Raw genomic sequence first — 16,894 nt, 5'->3', positions numbered from 1 at the left:
AGCATTACGCCAGTACTGTGTTAGTCAAGGAAGAGATTTTGGTGTACATCTTTGTAGAAATAAACTGAGGAAACATTACAATTAATGTGTTGATTACATCATTTTAATAATTAGATTCCCACAAAACTGTCTTGATGCACCAAATGAAATGCCTGGCATGCTTTATAAAGGATGAATTACTTATTTAACGGGAAGTTACCATCAGCCATTCAACAACATACCAGCACAAAAGTCAGGCATTCTAAATTATTCCAAGGAACAGCGAAACATTACATAGGCATGTTTTAATTTCCTAGACATTACCATCTTTTCCAATTGCTGTTGCACTACTTGCTGTCTTTCTTTGGCAGTCAACTCAGTTTGAAAGGAAAATGAATAATCTTGTCGAAAATGGTGCCAGTCTTTTTGCCATTCGAATCAGTACAGGATGCCTGACCAATAATACACGAGCCAAAAATATTTTCAAAACTGGAAAGCTTATTAATCCAGTTTTTCTCTCACAAACAATATTTGCTTAGGAGCGCATTTTCAGAGTCAGATGTACTGTACTGTTCAGATACATTGTTTCCCCATGTTCTACGAGCTCCACTTCAGATGTAGTTGTTTGTGTGGATAACATTCCTTAGACTTTCCTTGACCGAGCATGGTATCAACAATATTGTACCTACAATAATTTGCATTTGCAGTTGCATTTCTTTTCCTTGTCTTATTAAATTATTTTCACATTTTTCATCGTTTCTTCAAATACCTGTACGTTCAATTCTAAATCTGAGTACTGTTGTTGTACACTTGAAACTACTCTAAATACATTATTTTTATTTTGTTCACATGCATTTTCTGCATGAACTTCTCACTATTCGTGACTACAGTGTCCAGAAAAACTTGTTATACAGTTTTCAGTTGCGAGTTTACTCAAACCTGTATTTTAGTTACATTCACTACCATCTGCTGACAGTGTGTCTTAATCCTGCATACGAATTCAAATTGTGTGTTGAATGACTTTCTATATTCCAATGTAAATTTATTGAACTGCTCCAGCATCTAATTATGAAAGTCTGTTACTTTCTGATCCAATGTTTCTTCCAGTCAGCACTCTACACCTGATTATTTAGCATCAGATTTTCACTCAGCTGCTAATTATCAGCCCTCATTCTTTGTCTGAGCTTACCCAGTTTTCGGTTCAAATCGAACTTCAACTCTTGCTCCTTATAAAATAGCTTTTTATTCTAGTTTTGATTATTTGCCTTCATTCTGTGCCCCATTTTTGTTAAGACTGCATTAACACAGACTCCTTTCCCACATTTAGCACAATTGTTATCTGTCACTGTCTCTCACTATCCCCACAGACAACAGCAACCTCAATGAGTGGTATTACAGAGCTTCCAATGCTCCAGTAACATGGCACTTCATTCTTTTGCAGTTATGTGGTATTTATACACTGTAAAAATGTGGAAATTCATCATTTCCATTGCAACAGTAGATGCGCTATCTAGTGATCGAACTAACCAGTCAGCTGTAGGTACCTACCACCTTCCTTTAATTATTTTCATTGCTTTTTCACTTTTTACTGTGTATTACACATTTGCACACATTTTTAAATGTGTCATTATGTTTTTATTTGAAGTTCCCATTTTAATAATTTTGTGAACTTTATCCACACTCAACTCATTACATTTTAGTATGGGTGCTAAAGACCATGCTGCTGTGTGCCCTCACCACTGCCACATTATCATCACTATCATCACCGAAACTGACCAAAATCTGGAAAAATCAGTTACGTGATATCTTTACTTCAACCATGATATGTACATTAGGAGACTGGTATATCATATAGGAACCACATAAAGAATTTGCTCCATTTTGCTTAGCACTACTGTCCAGCTGGAAGGTAAAACTGTTTTATCTATATCTCTATGTTGTAAACAAGTATATGGTGTGTTATTAAAATAATGGAGTAGCCACAAGTCACATTTAACTTTTTCTTTATTTTTATATGTTTCAGTTGACCAATGTCAGCATTTTCAACATGGTGGAAATGTTACCATACAAGAAGATAAATTCACTGATTCAGCTTACAAAATGGTAACTTACATTATTTAGCTGAGGGCCACACACTAAAAAGATCGGTAAATGTATAGTGCCACCATCAAACATAAAATGAAGTAAGTTGGTTGTATACAGTCAACGTAAACACTCCTGAGCAAGTACATTCTAATATAAAAAAGCAAGACATATCATTTATTGTTGAGTGAGTCAAAGCCCTATCGATATGCAGTTTGGCTGAAAAAACTTTGTGGAGAATAATGTAAAACAACATAAGAAAACACTAATGTCACTAAACTATGGCAAATATCCACCACTTTTTTGGTGTTCAGGGACAGAAGTTGAAAAAACATCCCTGGTAATTAAAATAACTTGAAAAAGACAAAGCAAATTTACATATTAAAACTACAAGTCCCATGTTTACATGTGCTAATTCATGTATGTTGTATATATAACATGTTATTAATGCCATTAAAACTCACCTATATTAACGTATATTAAACAGATGGGGTGGCACGATTCCTCTTATGTTTACGGGTCATCAGTCTTCTGACTAATTTAACATGACCTTCCATGAATTCTTCTCCTGTGCCAATCTCATCACGGAATAGCACTTGCAACCTAAGTGGTCAATTATTTGCTGGATGTATTCCAGTCTATGTTTTCCTCTACAGTTTTTACCATCTACAGCTCCCTCTAGTACAATGGAAGCTACTCCCTGATGTCTTAACAGATGTCTTATCATCCTGTCACTTCTCCTTGTCAGTTTTTTCCACATATTCATTTCATCTCCCTTTTTTTGTGCAGAATTTCCTCATTCCTTGCCTTATCAGTCCACCTAATTTTGAATATTTTGTAACTAGCATCACATCTAAAATGCTTTGATTCTCTACTGTTCTGGTTTTCTCAAACTCCATGTTTCACTACCATATAATGCGGTGCTCCAAACGTACCTTCCCAGAAATTTCTTCCTCAAATTAAGGCCTATGTTTGAACCTAGAAGACTTCTCTTGGCCAGGAATGCTCTTTTTACCAGTGCTCATGGGCTATTGTGCTAACTAAGTAACAGAATTCCTTGACTTCATCTACTTCGTGACCATCAATTGTGATGTTAAGTTTCTTGCTATTTTCATTTCTGCTACTTCTCATTACTTTCGTCTTCTTTGATTTATTTTCAATCCATATTCTGTACTCATTAGACTGTTTATTCCATTCAGCACATCATGTAAGTCTTGTTTACTTTCACTTTGGATAGCAATGTCATCAGCAAATCATATCATTGATATCCTTTCCCTTTCAATTTTAATTCCACTCCTGCACTTTTCTCTTATTTCCATTATTGCTTCTTCGATGTACAGATTGAACAGTAGAGGAGGGGGGGGGGGGGGGAGGGCGGGACTACATCCCTGTTTTACAACCTTTTTAATGCGAGCACTTCATTCTTGGTCGTCCACTCACATTATGCCCTCTTAGCTGTTGTACACATTGTATTTTACCCATCTCTCCCTATATCTCATCTCTATTTTTCTCAGAATTTCGAACATCTTGCTCCATTTTACACAGTTGAATGTGTCTACCAGGTCAACAAACCCTGTGAAGGTGTTTTGGTTTTTCTTTAGTCTTGCTTCCACTATTAACCGAAACATCAGAACTGCCTCTCGGGTGCCTTTACCTTTTCTAAAGCCAAACTGAACATCATCCAGCATATCCTCAATTTTATTTTCCATTCTTCTGTATATTATTCTTGTCAGCAACTTGGATGCATATGCCGTTAAGCTGCTAGTGTGATAATTCTTACTCTTGTCAGCTCTTGCAGTCTTCGGAATTGTGTGGATGGTATTTTTCTGAAATATTCATGTTTATTTCATTCCTCGGTGACTTGTATTTCTGTTTCCTGAATTTCCCTGAACATTTCTGTACTTCCTTCTTTCATCAATCAACTGAAGTATTTCTTCTCTTACCAATGGTTTCTTCACAGGTACCTTCTTTGCACCTATGTTTTACTTTCCCACTTCTGTAAGTGCCCCTCTTTAGAGATGTCCATTCCTTAGACTGTACTGCCTACTGAGCTATTACTTATCGCTGTACCTACAGCGTTAGAAAACTTCAAACGTATTTTGTCATTGCTTAGAACTTCCGTATCCCACTTCATTGCGTATTGATTCTTCCTGATTAATCTCTTAAAATTCAACCTCCTCTTCATTACTATTACATTGTGATCTGAGTCTATATCTGCTCTTGCGTACGCACTACAATCCACTATCTGATTTCGGAATCTCTGTCTGACCATGATGTAATCTAACTGAAATCTTCCAGTATCACCCCGTCTTTTCCAAGTATTCCGCCTCCTCAGAGTATTTCCAATTACTAGCTGAAATTTATTATAGAACTCAATTAGTCTTTCCCTTCTCTCACTCCTTGTCCCAAGCCCATATTCTCTCGTAACCTTTTCTCTCTCCCCCCCCCCCCCCCCCTCCTCCTGCAACTGCATTCCAGTCCCCCATAAATGCTAGATTTTCATCTCACTTTATATACTGTACTACCTTCATATACCTTTTCTCTCTCTTCACCTTCAGCTTGTGATGTTGACACGTATCGCTGAACTATTATTGTCTGTGTTGGTTTGCTGTCGTTCCTGATAACAACAACCCTATCACTGAACTGTTCACTGTAACACACTCTTTGCCCTACCCTTCAATTCATAACAAATCCTACTCCCATTATACCACTTTCTGATGCTTTTGATATTACCTTGTACTCATCTGACCAGAATTCCTTGTCTTCTTTCCATTTCCATTCACTGACTCCTATTATATCTAGACTGAGCCTTTGCATTTCCCCTTTTCAGATTTTCTAGCTTCCCTACCACATTCAAGCTTCTGACGTTCCATGCCCAACTCGTAGAACATTTTCCTTTAATTGATTATTCAGTCTTTTTCTGATGGCCACCTACGCCTTGGCAGTCCCCTCCCGTTGATCAAAATGGGGGACTATTCAGAATCTTTTGACAATGGATAGGTCATCATGACACTTTTTCAATTATAGGCCACGTCTTGTGGATACACATTATGTATCTTTAACACAGTGGTTTCCATTGCCTTCTGCATCCTCATGCCGTTGATCATTGCTGATTCTTCTGCCTTTAGGGGCAGCTTTCCACCCTAAGGACAAGAGAGTGCCCTGAACCTCTGTCCGCTCTCTTTGACAAGATCTTTGGCAGACTGATGGTGACTTCTTACAAGTGGCAGGACTCAAACCTGTGACTCAGGACGTTTTGATTACTAATCAAAGACGCTACCCCTAGACCATGGGTTCTGACGTCAGGTAAAGAGTTGTCACCTTTATGGGCACCAACACATTTCTGAAATTCTTAAATGGTTATAAATATATTTTAAATAAACAGAAAAGTTCCATGTTTGGGTAACTGTTCATGTCCAATGGACTGTTTCATCCACTGCCCAAATTACCTTTACTGGCATCAAGTATTTTCACATTAAGAAACACCTTGGTGGTAAAAGTTTTTATGAGCAGTAAAGAAGTCCATTTGCAAATAGTGTTGATACCTAATTTTTAGATATGCTTTGGTTTAGTTCAGTCCTCATGTATTCTCTTTAAGATAAGTAATTAACTATTCTCTTTGCCTCCCCTCCCCCCTACCATTCTATATTACTCTTGTTCTTTTACATTTGTACTGAACGTGTACAATATTTTCATTCCAGTTACTGCAGCGAAAACATCTAATTCTTTATCATTCCATTTGAATTTAAGTTCCAGAACACATTTGTACCATTTATACACAGCTGAGACAACTACTAGAACTGCACGCACTTATGTCAGTTCTCTAAAAAATATTTTACAACCTTATTTGTATGTGATTTTATTGAAAACAAAATAAATAACATGTACATAAATTTGCATCATTTTGAAATATAAGGATCTGGAACTCTCCTGAAGACTGCCAGAAATTTCTCACCATGGTTACGGGAAACTTTCTGACCTTCTTCAGAACTGTCGTACAGCTTCTCAATAACTGGATCATCCTTCTGAAAATAGAGAATGTATTGGTTACCAGTTGCAAAAATTGCAGTGTTACTAACTGATTCCTGTGGCTACTTACAATATCGTCATCCGAAAGCCGAACAAACAAAGGATGCTCAGTGAAATGTTGCACCATCCATTCATGGAGGTCCCTGACGTCTGTTACTGTATACACTACTGCCTGAAAAGATGAAAACATGGTGATCTGTATCACAGAGAAGTAAACTAGTAAAATGGTGAGTGAGCGAGCGAGCGAGCGAGAGAGAGAGAGAGCGAGAGAGTCAGGCAGCCAGGGTGAGTGTGGAGAGGAGAGTACGTGCAAACATTTCTATGACCATTTCCAAGGGTGACTGGAGGACTGAATTGTAGCAAGATAAGGCCACAGAAGATACACTAATGATACAATAGGTGTATTTGGGTACACTCGATTTAGGTGCCCATTCCCAATAGTAGCTCCTCCAACAGCTAAAACTGCTCTCATTTTACAGTAATCTGTACTTTTCCAGAGTCACATGCTAAATCCAAGTGGTGTTAAAACACACATAGCACAAAGATCTCCTTCATGCCTCCAAGCAAACTGATCCAATCACCAAATACTTAATATCTGCAAACATGGTTGCTGACACTTCACACTGTGAATGATCCAGCCAGATATCCATCAGTACAAAAAATTTATTCTAATGGTGCATCCAACCACCAGTATAACTCCAAAATTATTATTCTGTTCACATCTGTTAGCTACCTTGACAGTCTATTACCCAAAAAAGTGATGAGACTGCATCAGAATTTAATGATTTTTTTCCACAGATTTTACAGAAGCATGCTGTTTGTTGCTTAGTTACCCAAAAAAGTGCTATGACTGCATATGAAATTAATGAATTTTTTGATAGATTTTGGAGGAACATCCTTGTTTTTGCTCAGTATTATCTTAGTATGAATCAATAAAGCAACTTCTATGATATGACACAGGTAGAAGATACCGAACCCCTGTCGTGGGATGGGCTCCATCCCATTTAAAGTTATATTCATTGTCCTTATCACATATTACATTGCATTAACATTCTCTCAGACTATGATGACCTCTGACAACTCTTTCCTATGTCATATGATTCATACTCATCAGATCACATTTATGATAAATCTGATCCAATGCACAAATATCTCCATCTACCCCACCTCCAGTCTCAATAAGATCAATTTCATTAAATACTCCTAAGGTAAGTTTCACATTGCTTGTACATTCGAACTTCCATCCATATCAAGTCTGTTTCATCTTTGTGGAGTTGGCTACATGCTGAATACCCATAAGACCATCAACTGTTATTTATTTATTTGATTAAAAGTCAATCTCATTGCAGCTGTTTGTTTTTTATGTTGATGTTTACCTTGTGTGTGTGTGTGTGTGTGTGTGTGTGTGTGTGTGTGTGTGTGTGTGGATGAGACAGTGGGAGACACCACTGTCTCATCTTCAGGTTCCTGTATGACATGTTTCATGAATCAGGAGCCACCAGAACCTGAGGCAGAAGTATTATATGCAATTTTCTTGATGGAAGGGCAGTTACAATACTTGCATTCAAGAAGCACATTCAATAAGTACCTGAAGATGAGACATTATCATCTTGAAATCAATAGTTATATGTGAGATAAACATAAAAATAAAATATAAAATACAGCTGCAAGGACACTGATTTTCACTTGAATAAAAAAAAATCCATTTTGTGTCTTCTGGCAGTTTGAAAGCACTATTTTTTCTTAGTTTGGCACAGTTACTGATGCTAATTAGGAGTCAATGAGCATTTATTATAAGGTTCTGGAAAAGCCTAGAAAATACATTTTGGAAATTGACTACAACTTGGACTTCTAGAAGGTGCCTCTAGAGGTAGTTACATGACTTCAAAATCAATAGCATTATCATCTGAACAGAACAATAAGTGGCATACCTGGAAGAAAAATGAATTACACAGTGAAATCGCCAGCCGCTGACAGCCTTTAGTTGTGTAAATACTCATTTCGTAATGGAATCAACTAAGTCACAGGAAAAAAAATCATAAGGTGACCAAGCAGTATTTTTCGTGAATTGAATTCTCTGCCAGTGCTTGCAAGAATGTGATTTTAATGACATAAATGAAAATCTTAATTGGTTTTATGGTGATTATACTTACTCTGTAACTGGCTTTTGGCATCTTGGTTGTGACCAAGGAAGGCAAAAAAGTGATAAGCGAGTAAATAAAAAATATTGCAGAATCAGGAAAGAAAATTTCAGCACCCAACTGATATTTCTATGCTATATACAATTATGCTGGCTTCACATAATCACAACAAACATACACACTATGCCAACAAACATAAACAGACCTTTTAACTTACATTAACAGCCAAGACATAAGCATATTCTGCCAAAAGTGTTTTGTTAATAATTCTCCATTTGTGCTTAGACTTCTTGAAATGAGGATCAGGGTATAAGAAGAACATTTTCTTCAGCTGAAACAGTTAAACAACAGTAAGTATGCAGACCAAAGATAATCAAAATTCAGTTAGAAAGAAACGTCTGAGCATACTAACATACTTGTCCTTTTCTAAAAAAGTTGGGAAGATACTTCATTGCATTTGAACGGAGGCAAGCTATGTTCTCATACTTGCCAGGATATTGGAGCCTCAAGGCAGATATTCGATCCATTACATAGTCTGAAACTTTTATGCGAATTTCCATGCCTAGCATAAGCGTGTCCGGGAACATTGGTGATAAAGTAACTGAAAGTAAGTAAATTATTCTTTTAAAAATATAGAACAGTAAAGGAAAAACAGAACAGAAACAAATATTTCATTAGTTTTCACTTTTTTCTATATTAATCCCCCTCCCCCCACATGCACAGTTTCACACCTGTAGTTGTTGGGGAAGAGGAAATGATTAGTGTAACTGGAAGAGGAAATATGGAGCAAGGAACAGGTAGGAAAGTATAGGCAGGTAGGAGAGGGAAAAATGGATTTTCATTGACAGCAGTGAACTGTACATTAACACTGATAATGGCCCCAAGTTGAGAGGGGGGCAGGGTTACAGAATTGAGAGGTAAGAGGATCTCGTGCTTGTCTGTGGGGGGCAGCAAGGCCACATATGATGAACAGTCTAGATCACAACTCGCATCCCACCACATAAATATTACTAACTTTATCCGTTAAGAATGCTATGTGAAAAGCCAAGTGACTGTCTGGTTCAAAAAGCCTAATTGGCCATTCAGGATACTGGTTTTGTGTTGTTAAAGTATTATTTTTGCTGTCACTCATTATTGGATTTTGTGCTCATGAGATGGCCATTAACAATCATACTGTGCTAAATTGATATTAGTTTGCTTTGGATTGAGCTTTTTATATACCCACCCACCCTCACGCACACACACAGATTTTACAATATGTGTACATTTGTAGGTTACCTCTATATTGAAAGATATATTGATGTAGCTTTTTACGAATTTTCGGGTTGTCTTGTTAACTAAAGGTGATGACTTATTGTGGTTGTTGAGTATCGTGAAGTTCATTGTAGCTACTTTGATCAAGCTGGGCTTTCGATAATAGTTATATGAGCGTGTTTTCGTATCACAGACTTTGTTTGAGCTAAACAACTAAAGTTAACTTTTCGATACTGGTGTTTTGGTGCTTTGTGTGGTGTTGAGATGTATTGTACTTAATTTTATCTATGTAAGTCAAGAGAAATTTCCAATAAAAGTCTTTGCAGATCCATTTGTTTGTTGGTATAGTACTGTTCACTTTTCCTGATTTCATTTAGGCCTGTTGAGTTGTTTTGGATTTCACTTGCTGGATTTTTGTGTAAGTTTATATTTTGGATTGTATTTAATGGTAGGAATACCGCAAATTTTGTTTGTTCCTGCTGAAAAACCACTAGCTGCAATGGGTGCTTCATTAGTTTGATGTTTTTGTCAGTTAAATACATTTCATACTATATTTGTCTGTTCGTGTTTTTAACATGTGAAGTTGTGATGCTGTATTGTATAAGAGCAAAATGGTGGTATCCCCATCTTGATAATGTAACCAGCCAAAGCCGATATTTCGATAGTTCCAAAAAACTTACATAATTGCTGCTGCACCGATCAACAGAGCCTATATATCAAACATTATACGTTCACTGTAAAGCTGAATTGGGCTTTCTATTATTTAAATTTAATTTATAGTATTAATTCAGGTGACTTTGAGGCCCCTACAATGATCAGTTAGATATCTTCCTCAACTTATTGTAGTACACACATTCCTGACAGCATAAAAATAAAAAAAGAAACAATATTCATGCCACTACAAACGATGTACTGTTCATTCACCAGATGCTGTAATCAACAATTCAACATGCTTGTCACTTGGTGTGCTGCTATTACAGTGGGTGACATAATGGGCAGCTGTACCATGAAAGTATATGTTAGACTATGAGGTATGGAGACAAATCTCAGTGATGTGTCATTGTCAGGTAGACTGTGAAACTGAAGTCGAAATTACAACTCCCTCGGTATGAATGTAACAAGATATCTTGCAAAACAATACCAAATGCCTTTTCTGGAAAGAATCTAGAAACAAAAAACGCTCGAAAGCTTGCTCATGATGGAAATAGGTAAAGTCTAATGGCAACAAACAGATATAACTTCTTTGAGGATGTCCATATAGAAATTGGCATTAGCGAATATGATATGGTTACAGATGATTACCAACATAGAAAGGGGAAAAAAACATGCAAAAAGACTTGCATGTTCAGTAATTCAGATGAAGTAACAGAGGTGTTATATCTCAATGAGACTCTTCAAACATTTAGCTCTGGGCAGTGGCATGTAACGTGAACTCTGGCTGAAATTTAGGAAAGCAGCTGACCAAGTACTTGTACCTAGTAGAACAGTTTGTGATGTATGGGACAGCCCATGGTACTATCTACATAATGAAATTTCTAAAGGAACAGCAACTAACACAAACCTTACAAAGGTAGACAGAGAGAAATGCTATATGAAACAAGTTTGGTTGTCAAATGAGCAACACATTAACCCTTCAATGACTACTCTAGCAGAACATTATCTTATGTAAAGACTGCCAGTGGCATCAGGAGCTGAAATTTAGCATAGCAAAGCAAAAGCAGAAATGCTGAACTCAATTCTCATGTGTTCCCTTACAAAGGAGATCCAAGGAGTACCAGTCAGATAATTCTGCAAAGATAAGTGACACACACACACACACACACACACACACACACACACACACAAACACACACACATTAGTACCACATGAACAGCTTAAATAACTAAAATTGGACAATATGCCAAAGGCTGATGGAGTCCCTATTTGTGTCTGAGATAGCACAAATTTAAATCATAAAGTGGGGGCCTTGCTATTTTACTACCGTCCATTATAGCCCTGACGACAACTATGGTGGTAGTGGTCAAAAGCTTGGGGTTTCATTCTGAATTGACGTGGCATGTACACTGAGAGACTTTTATTCAAGGCTGCATAATGTACTGCTGTTATGCCAGGTGCAATGACTGATGCTTGGCCCCATTTAGAAGCTGCTGGCTGTCATTTCTAACATATAACTTTCTCCGTCTGTGCCGAAAGTTGTTACTGTAAATCAAATTTACAGGAAAGCAAGAGCAATGAGTACATTTATTGGATGTTAATGGACAGTAAATTTCAAAAAAAGGACAGTTCCTCCAAGTTGACTGATGAGACAGAAGTTCTATTGCTGTGGCAGACAAAATAAAAATTTCTTTATTCTGAAAAACTAAATGAAAAGACATATCCTCATTTACTTTCATTATATTTCAAAGCACAACATTTGAAATACACAATGAACAAATTAATGAATAAATGACCAGACTTCACCTTACATCCATCAGGCAAAAGTACTAGTGACAAAACCTACTTGAACAGAATAGTCATTCATCAGTTTACACACCAGGCACAGACACGAGCCTCACTGCTTACTCTCTCAGCATGTATTTTGGACATGGATTTCATAGAACGATGATAAAATCAAAGTGATTCAGCTAATTACATTCCACCTAACTGAAATACTTTTATTGACATTAACAGTTTTGTTGACCAACAGCTACGTATGGATGTTGCACAGCTGCACAACATTTCAAATTGATGCCCAAGATTAACCTAGGAAATTTCAACTTTCGTCTTCAAAAGTGATCTCACTGTCATGCTAGGAACTTGGATACACACCACTTACTTTAGGTATTCACCTCGCTGTAAATAACTGTTATTGAGAAGGTGGAGAAAGCAAATTTATTACAAAATGTATAATAATACCCTAGATTTACAGATTTACTCACTGAACCAAATAGTTATTAAGGATTTTACTGTGTTACCTAGGAGACCACCATAACCACAGCCAATATCAGCAAATTCCACACATTTTGCCTCTGATTTTTCAGCTGAATTTCCCTCCGAATTATTTTTGAAGTACGTTGGATACAACTCTGACCAATTCATTTTTTCTGGGTGTACTGGGCTAGAAGCAAAACAAGTGGTGATGTTAGAAAACAGCACGTATAAAGTACAAGCAAAACACTATAGGGAATACAACAGCAACAGTTACTAGCTAAGGATAACTGAGTGTTTTAAGTGAATTGTTTAATGTGCCTTTGTCTCTAATTCAAACAGTGGAAAGTCTTAGCTGGAATATCAACAATTATGTAAAGGGCAGATTGCAATCCACCATAAATTCATTAACTTATAATGAAATTCTGCAGCTGTTTTTTACTAGGAATTATTCTTTGGTCACTGAAAAATTAAACTCACAAGTGTTCTCGACTAAACCAACATCAAGATTAGCCTGGTCTTTAGCGTTGTAATTAATTATGTAAGTGTTTTAAAAAATGTGTTGTTATCTAATGACATCTTCGACAGTCCTTTATATTCCTTAATAATGCTATGGTAATTATGACTATAATAATAACTTTACTTTGATTAGGTCATTGCAGTAATATAAAATGTCACACACACGATACAATAAAGTTGATAATTTAAAGAAAACAACAGGTTACTTATTAACATTACAGTTTTATGTTACATTTGGTACATTCCATTATATTGAAGAATTGGTTGACTATGAACCAGTCAGACAGGGTTTGTTTGAACACTTGTTCTGGTTAATCTTGTACAGTAAGTGATTTAAGTCTGCGATACAGAATTTAAGTGCATCTATTGCTTCTTGTGTCATAACAACCTATATTTTCTCCGTCTTCCTCATATAAAGTAAAACACTGAACATTTTGTGTGTGTGTGTGTGTGTGTGTGTGTGTGTGTGTGTGCGCGCCCGCACACTCTTAAATAACAGAATACGATATTATGCTTTCAAATATGATGTTGTGACATATATTTCAGATATACTATCCCAAAGCTGCCAACAAATAAATTACTCTTGACAATTTACTGCTAACATATTTACATGTTGACCCAAAGATAATTTATCATCTAAATACACCACCAAAAATTTGCTACCATTACTTATCTTATTGGTTTTCTTCTCCTGCTGCCTTTGACCAAAAGATCATATAGACACAGAGGAGACACTGTTTTCTGTTCACCCACAACACTTCACACTGTTTCTTCTACCTTAGCTTTCTTCCCTCCTTTGGATGGTAGTGTTGTTGCTGTTGCTGCTACAACTACTGTTCTTAGTGCTGCTTCTGCCACTGTTGCTTTAGCTATGAATGCTGCTAGTTTTGTCAGTGCTGCAATTGTTATTACTGATGTTGGTGTTGTAGCCACTGGAGTTTCCGGTGTGTCCTCAGATGATTCTCCACATGTCCCTAATGTGGATGATGATGTATCAGCTACCAGATTTTGAAGGTGATACTCCTCATTTGCTTCCAATGATGATTCTTAAGTTATAGCTGCAGGTGATTGCAATGTTGGTGATATTGTTGCTGGAAATACTGTCCTTGTTATAGCTGCTTTTTCTGTTGTAACAATACTGGCAATCTGTTTGGTTATCAGTTGCTTATCCAGTCTGTCAAGATGCAAGCTGTGAGTAGTATGAAATCTGTGACCAATGGAGCTGGTGTCAATAATGTGCATGTTTCTGAAAGGATTGCAAATATCTGAGTAATGTTTATTAGCTGCTGTGATTTCTTTGTTTACAGGGCACTATTGTGGTAAGTCAACCTGTGTGGTATGGTGCAGTAAATGACATTCGAGATTTGTTATTATATGTCATTGACCCCCTGTTAAAACAACAAAAATTTTTTGGTTCAGACTGTTCCAGCTGCAGATTTCACTGGCTTCACTACTTCACACAAAGGGCCACTTGGACTCATTAATAATTTCGTCAAGTCCACGTCCATGGCTATCTGATAGCACTAATTTTTTATCTACATTATTTCCAATTTTTGTCCAGCACTGATTTGAAGTTTGTTAACACTGGTAACCAAACAGATTTTTATCACTGTGCACTTGGGTTCTTTTGGAAAGTGAAACGGAAAGATGGCTCACCGTTACAGTTACTGTTTTGGTGCTTATGTTGGTAATGGTATGTTTTAAAATACATATCTCTTATAAAAGCTCTGCAATAACTATGTCTTTGTGGTCCTTTTCATTTAGTTTTTGGCCCAAATCATCTAATTTCGAAGAAACCACACTTTCAGTTTCGGATATGTATAAACACACCCGCTTTCAATCATGTTTTGATAAGACGTTACACATTAAAATGAACTTACAATAGCGCAAGTATCAACTTAAAAACGACCAAAATTAGTAAATGAAGTTACTCACTAATCAAAGCAGTGGTCTGCAATCGGATTTGAATGAGCCCGTTGCCTATAGTATTTTTTCTGAGGAAGAGCTGCTGCCATTTCAGTGCCCAACAGAAATTGGTAATACCACACAATGACACAAACCAAAATGTAAACAATCCCACATGGATGGATTTGTAATTGTACACAAACCAAAGTTAATGTAACAAAAGCAAAGAAGAAGAGATGCGAACAGAGTTACATATACCTGCACTTCCAAAGCCGTACAAGTAATCGGTATCACTGTGGAAACTAAGGATAATATTTGGGAAATACAGTGGTATATAATAATTGGTGGGATGTTTGCTGACTCTTTGAAGTCGTGTTAGAGTTCAATATTTCGTTTTCGTATTTTGCAAGAGCTGAATCAGTGATCTCTATTCTCTTTGGTATATAGATCATTGTGCAGAATATGATCTTTAGCGCAATTCGTTTGCTTTGCCTTGCTTCCATATGCTGACATGAAGTACAGACTTTACAGTACATCCTTGGTTTGTAGCACAGATTTTTTTTGTAAATGTCCTCTTGGTTATCCATTTGCTGTGTAGTTATTTATTTGTGTAACCTACTATTCCACTTTCGATCATGCGAGTGGACATAATGTTCTTTAGGATATGTGAAAACCTAAAAATTATTTATATATGCATACAATGTCAGATGATTTTTTTAGTCTGACATGTGTTAAAGCTCGTTTATTTCCACATTATAATGGCCACACGGCCAAAATCGCAATATGGAGTTTTACAAAAAAAATTCACAGTCAAAAGGTGACGTCTAATTTACGAAAATTTTCACAATGTAAACTGCAGCTACGAGTAGTTAATGTTTGTTTTTGATTGAGATTTCTTTTATATATTACTTTGCAAATCTCAAAAACCTTTATTACTGCACTATGCGGCCCACATTCAAAGATTAAATGAAACATATTGTCATCTAATTCACGTATTTAGTAAAAACATAAGAGATTTTCGCGCCATATTTTTTCGTATTGAAGTTCACAGCCAGGCCACAAGTACCGCTGGTGTCGTTCTGTGTTTCCATATAATAATGTGGTCTTTGCACTTCTACTATATTGGTGTTCTGTGGTACAGATGGTCAACTGAAGAACGGGATACAACCCGTCGGCTTTGACCAATGACGCCATAGGTTAATCATAGATATTGAGGTCCTTACTTTAGACCCATAGATACTAAATCGGCTGATTGTTGTGGATAAGCGTCATCATTTAAATAAATGAGTGTGTTTTTATAATACAGCACTGGAATTTTTTCGTTTGAATCGATGTAAATAATTGGCTCTTTCCAATTCATTCGGTACTTAACTTCATTCATAGTGAGTTTGAGATAATTAAGGAGAATAATTTTTCATTTACAAGAATTTTAGTTTTTGAATTTCTTTTGCAGGTATGAATTTATCTATTCCTATGAATATGGAAGACTTAAAGCAGGCTTTGTGCGTGGATGTGATGGCAATCATTCGATTTCTGCAAATGTTTGATCTTCTTGCTGATAACGTACGATGTCGTGAGTGTGGCGAACATATGCGCATGATAAATTCGTCTTGTTGTCATACTCACGACTTATTCATATGGAGATGTAGCAAGGATCGACTACGGCGCTCAATTAGATGAGGAACATGGTTTGAGAAATCGAAGCTGGCCTTGAGGGATGTAATAAAAATTACATACTGTTTGTGTTTGAGGTATCCTGTGTGGTTGTGTGTGCATGAATGTTGTGTGAGTGAGTGTACCGTTTCAGACTGGTATTCGTTTCGTAGGGGCGTCTGTGGGGAATGTATTAAGTATAGGCGGCCTTTTGGGGGGAGGGGCTGGGTGTTATAGTCGAAATCGATGAGTGTCATTTTACCAAAACCAAGTAGAACAGGGAGGAACCTGCGATGGGCTTATGGATTTGGTGGGCTGTAATTTCAGGCACACAATGTGATGATGTAGTTTTTGAAGTAGTTCCTAATCTGACGAGGGAGGTTGTGGTGAAATTAATCGCAGATCATGTTGCAGAAGGATTTCT

The 16,894-nt window shown here is 36.8% G+C and overlaps 1 protein-coding gene across 2 annotated transcripts; it reads right to left on the bottom strand.

The window, feature by feature from the left end:
- Window positions 1–5,904: 5,904 nt before the first annotated feature.
- On the bottom strand, window positions 5,905–15,162 carry LOC126350233 (tRNA (guanine-N(7)-)-methyltransferase). Of its 2 annotated transcripts, none has more exons than XM_050002500.1 (6): window positions 15,076–15,162; window positions 12,441–12,583; window positions 8,648–8,832; window positions 8,449–8,562; window positions 6,161–6,262; window positions 5,905–6,086 (listed from the first exon to the last, which is right to left on the bottom strand). In XM_050002500.1, exons 2-6 carry the CDS (start codon window positions 12,562–12,564, stop codon window positions 5,961–5,963), a joined length of 651 nt encoding a protein of 216 aa, XP_049858457.1. In that variant the 5' UTR covers window positions 12,565–12,583; window positions 15,076–15,162; the 3' UTR covers window positions 5,905–5,960. The 2 variants fall into 2 exon arrangements, with proteins under 2 accessions (XP_049858457.1, XP_049858456.1); XM_050002499.1 differs by lacking the exon at window positions 15,076–15,162 and adding an exon at window positions 14,848–15,046.
- Window positions 15,163–16,894: the final 1,732 nt, after the last annotated feature.

Source organism: Schistocerca gregaria, chromosome 1, assembly GCF_023897955.1.
Source record: "Schistocerca gregaria isolate iqSchGreg1 chromosome 1, iqSchGreg1.2, whole genome shotgun sequence".
Taxonomy (NCBI): Eukaryota; Metazoa; Arthropoda; class Insecta; order Orthoptera; family Acrididae; genus Schistocerca; species Schistocerca gregaria.
Note: the sequence above shows the minus strand (reverse complement) of the source record. Positions and strands in the feature narration are given on the sequence as shown.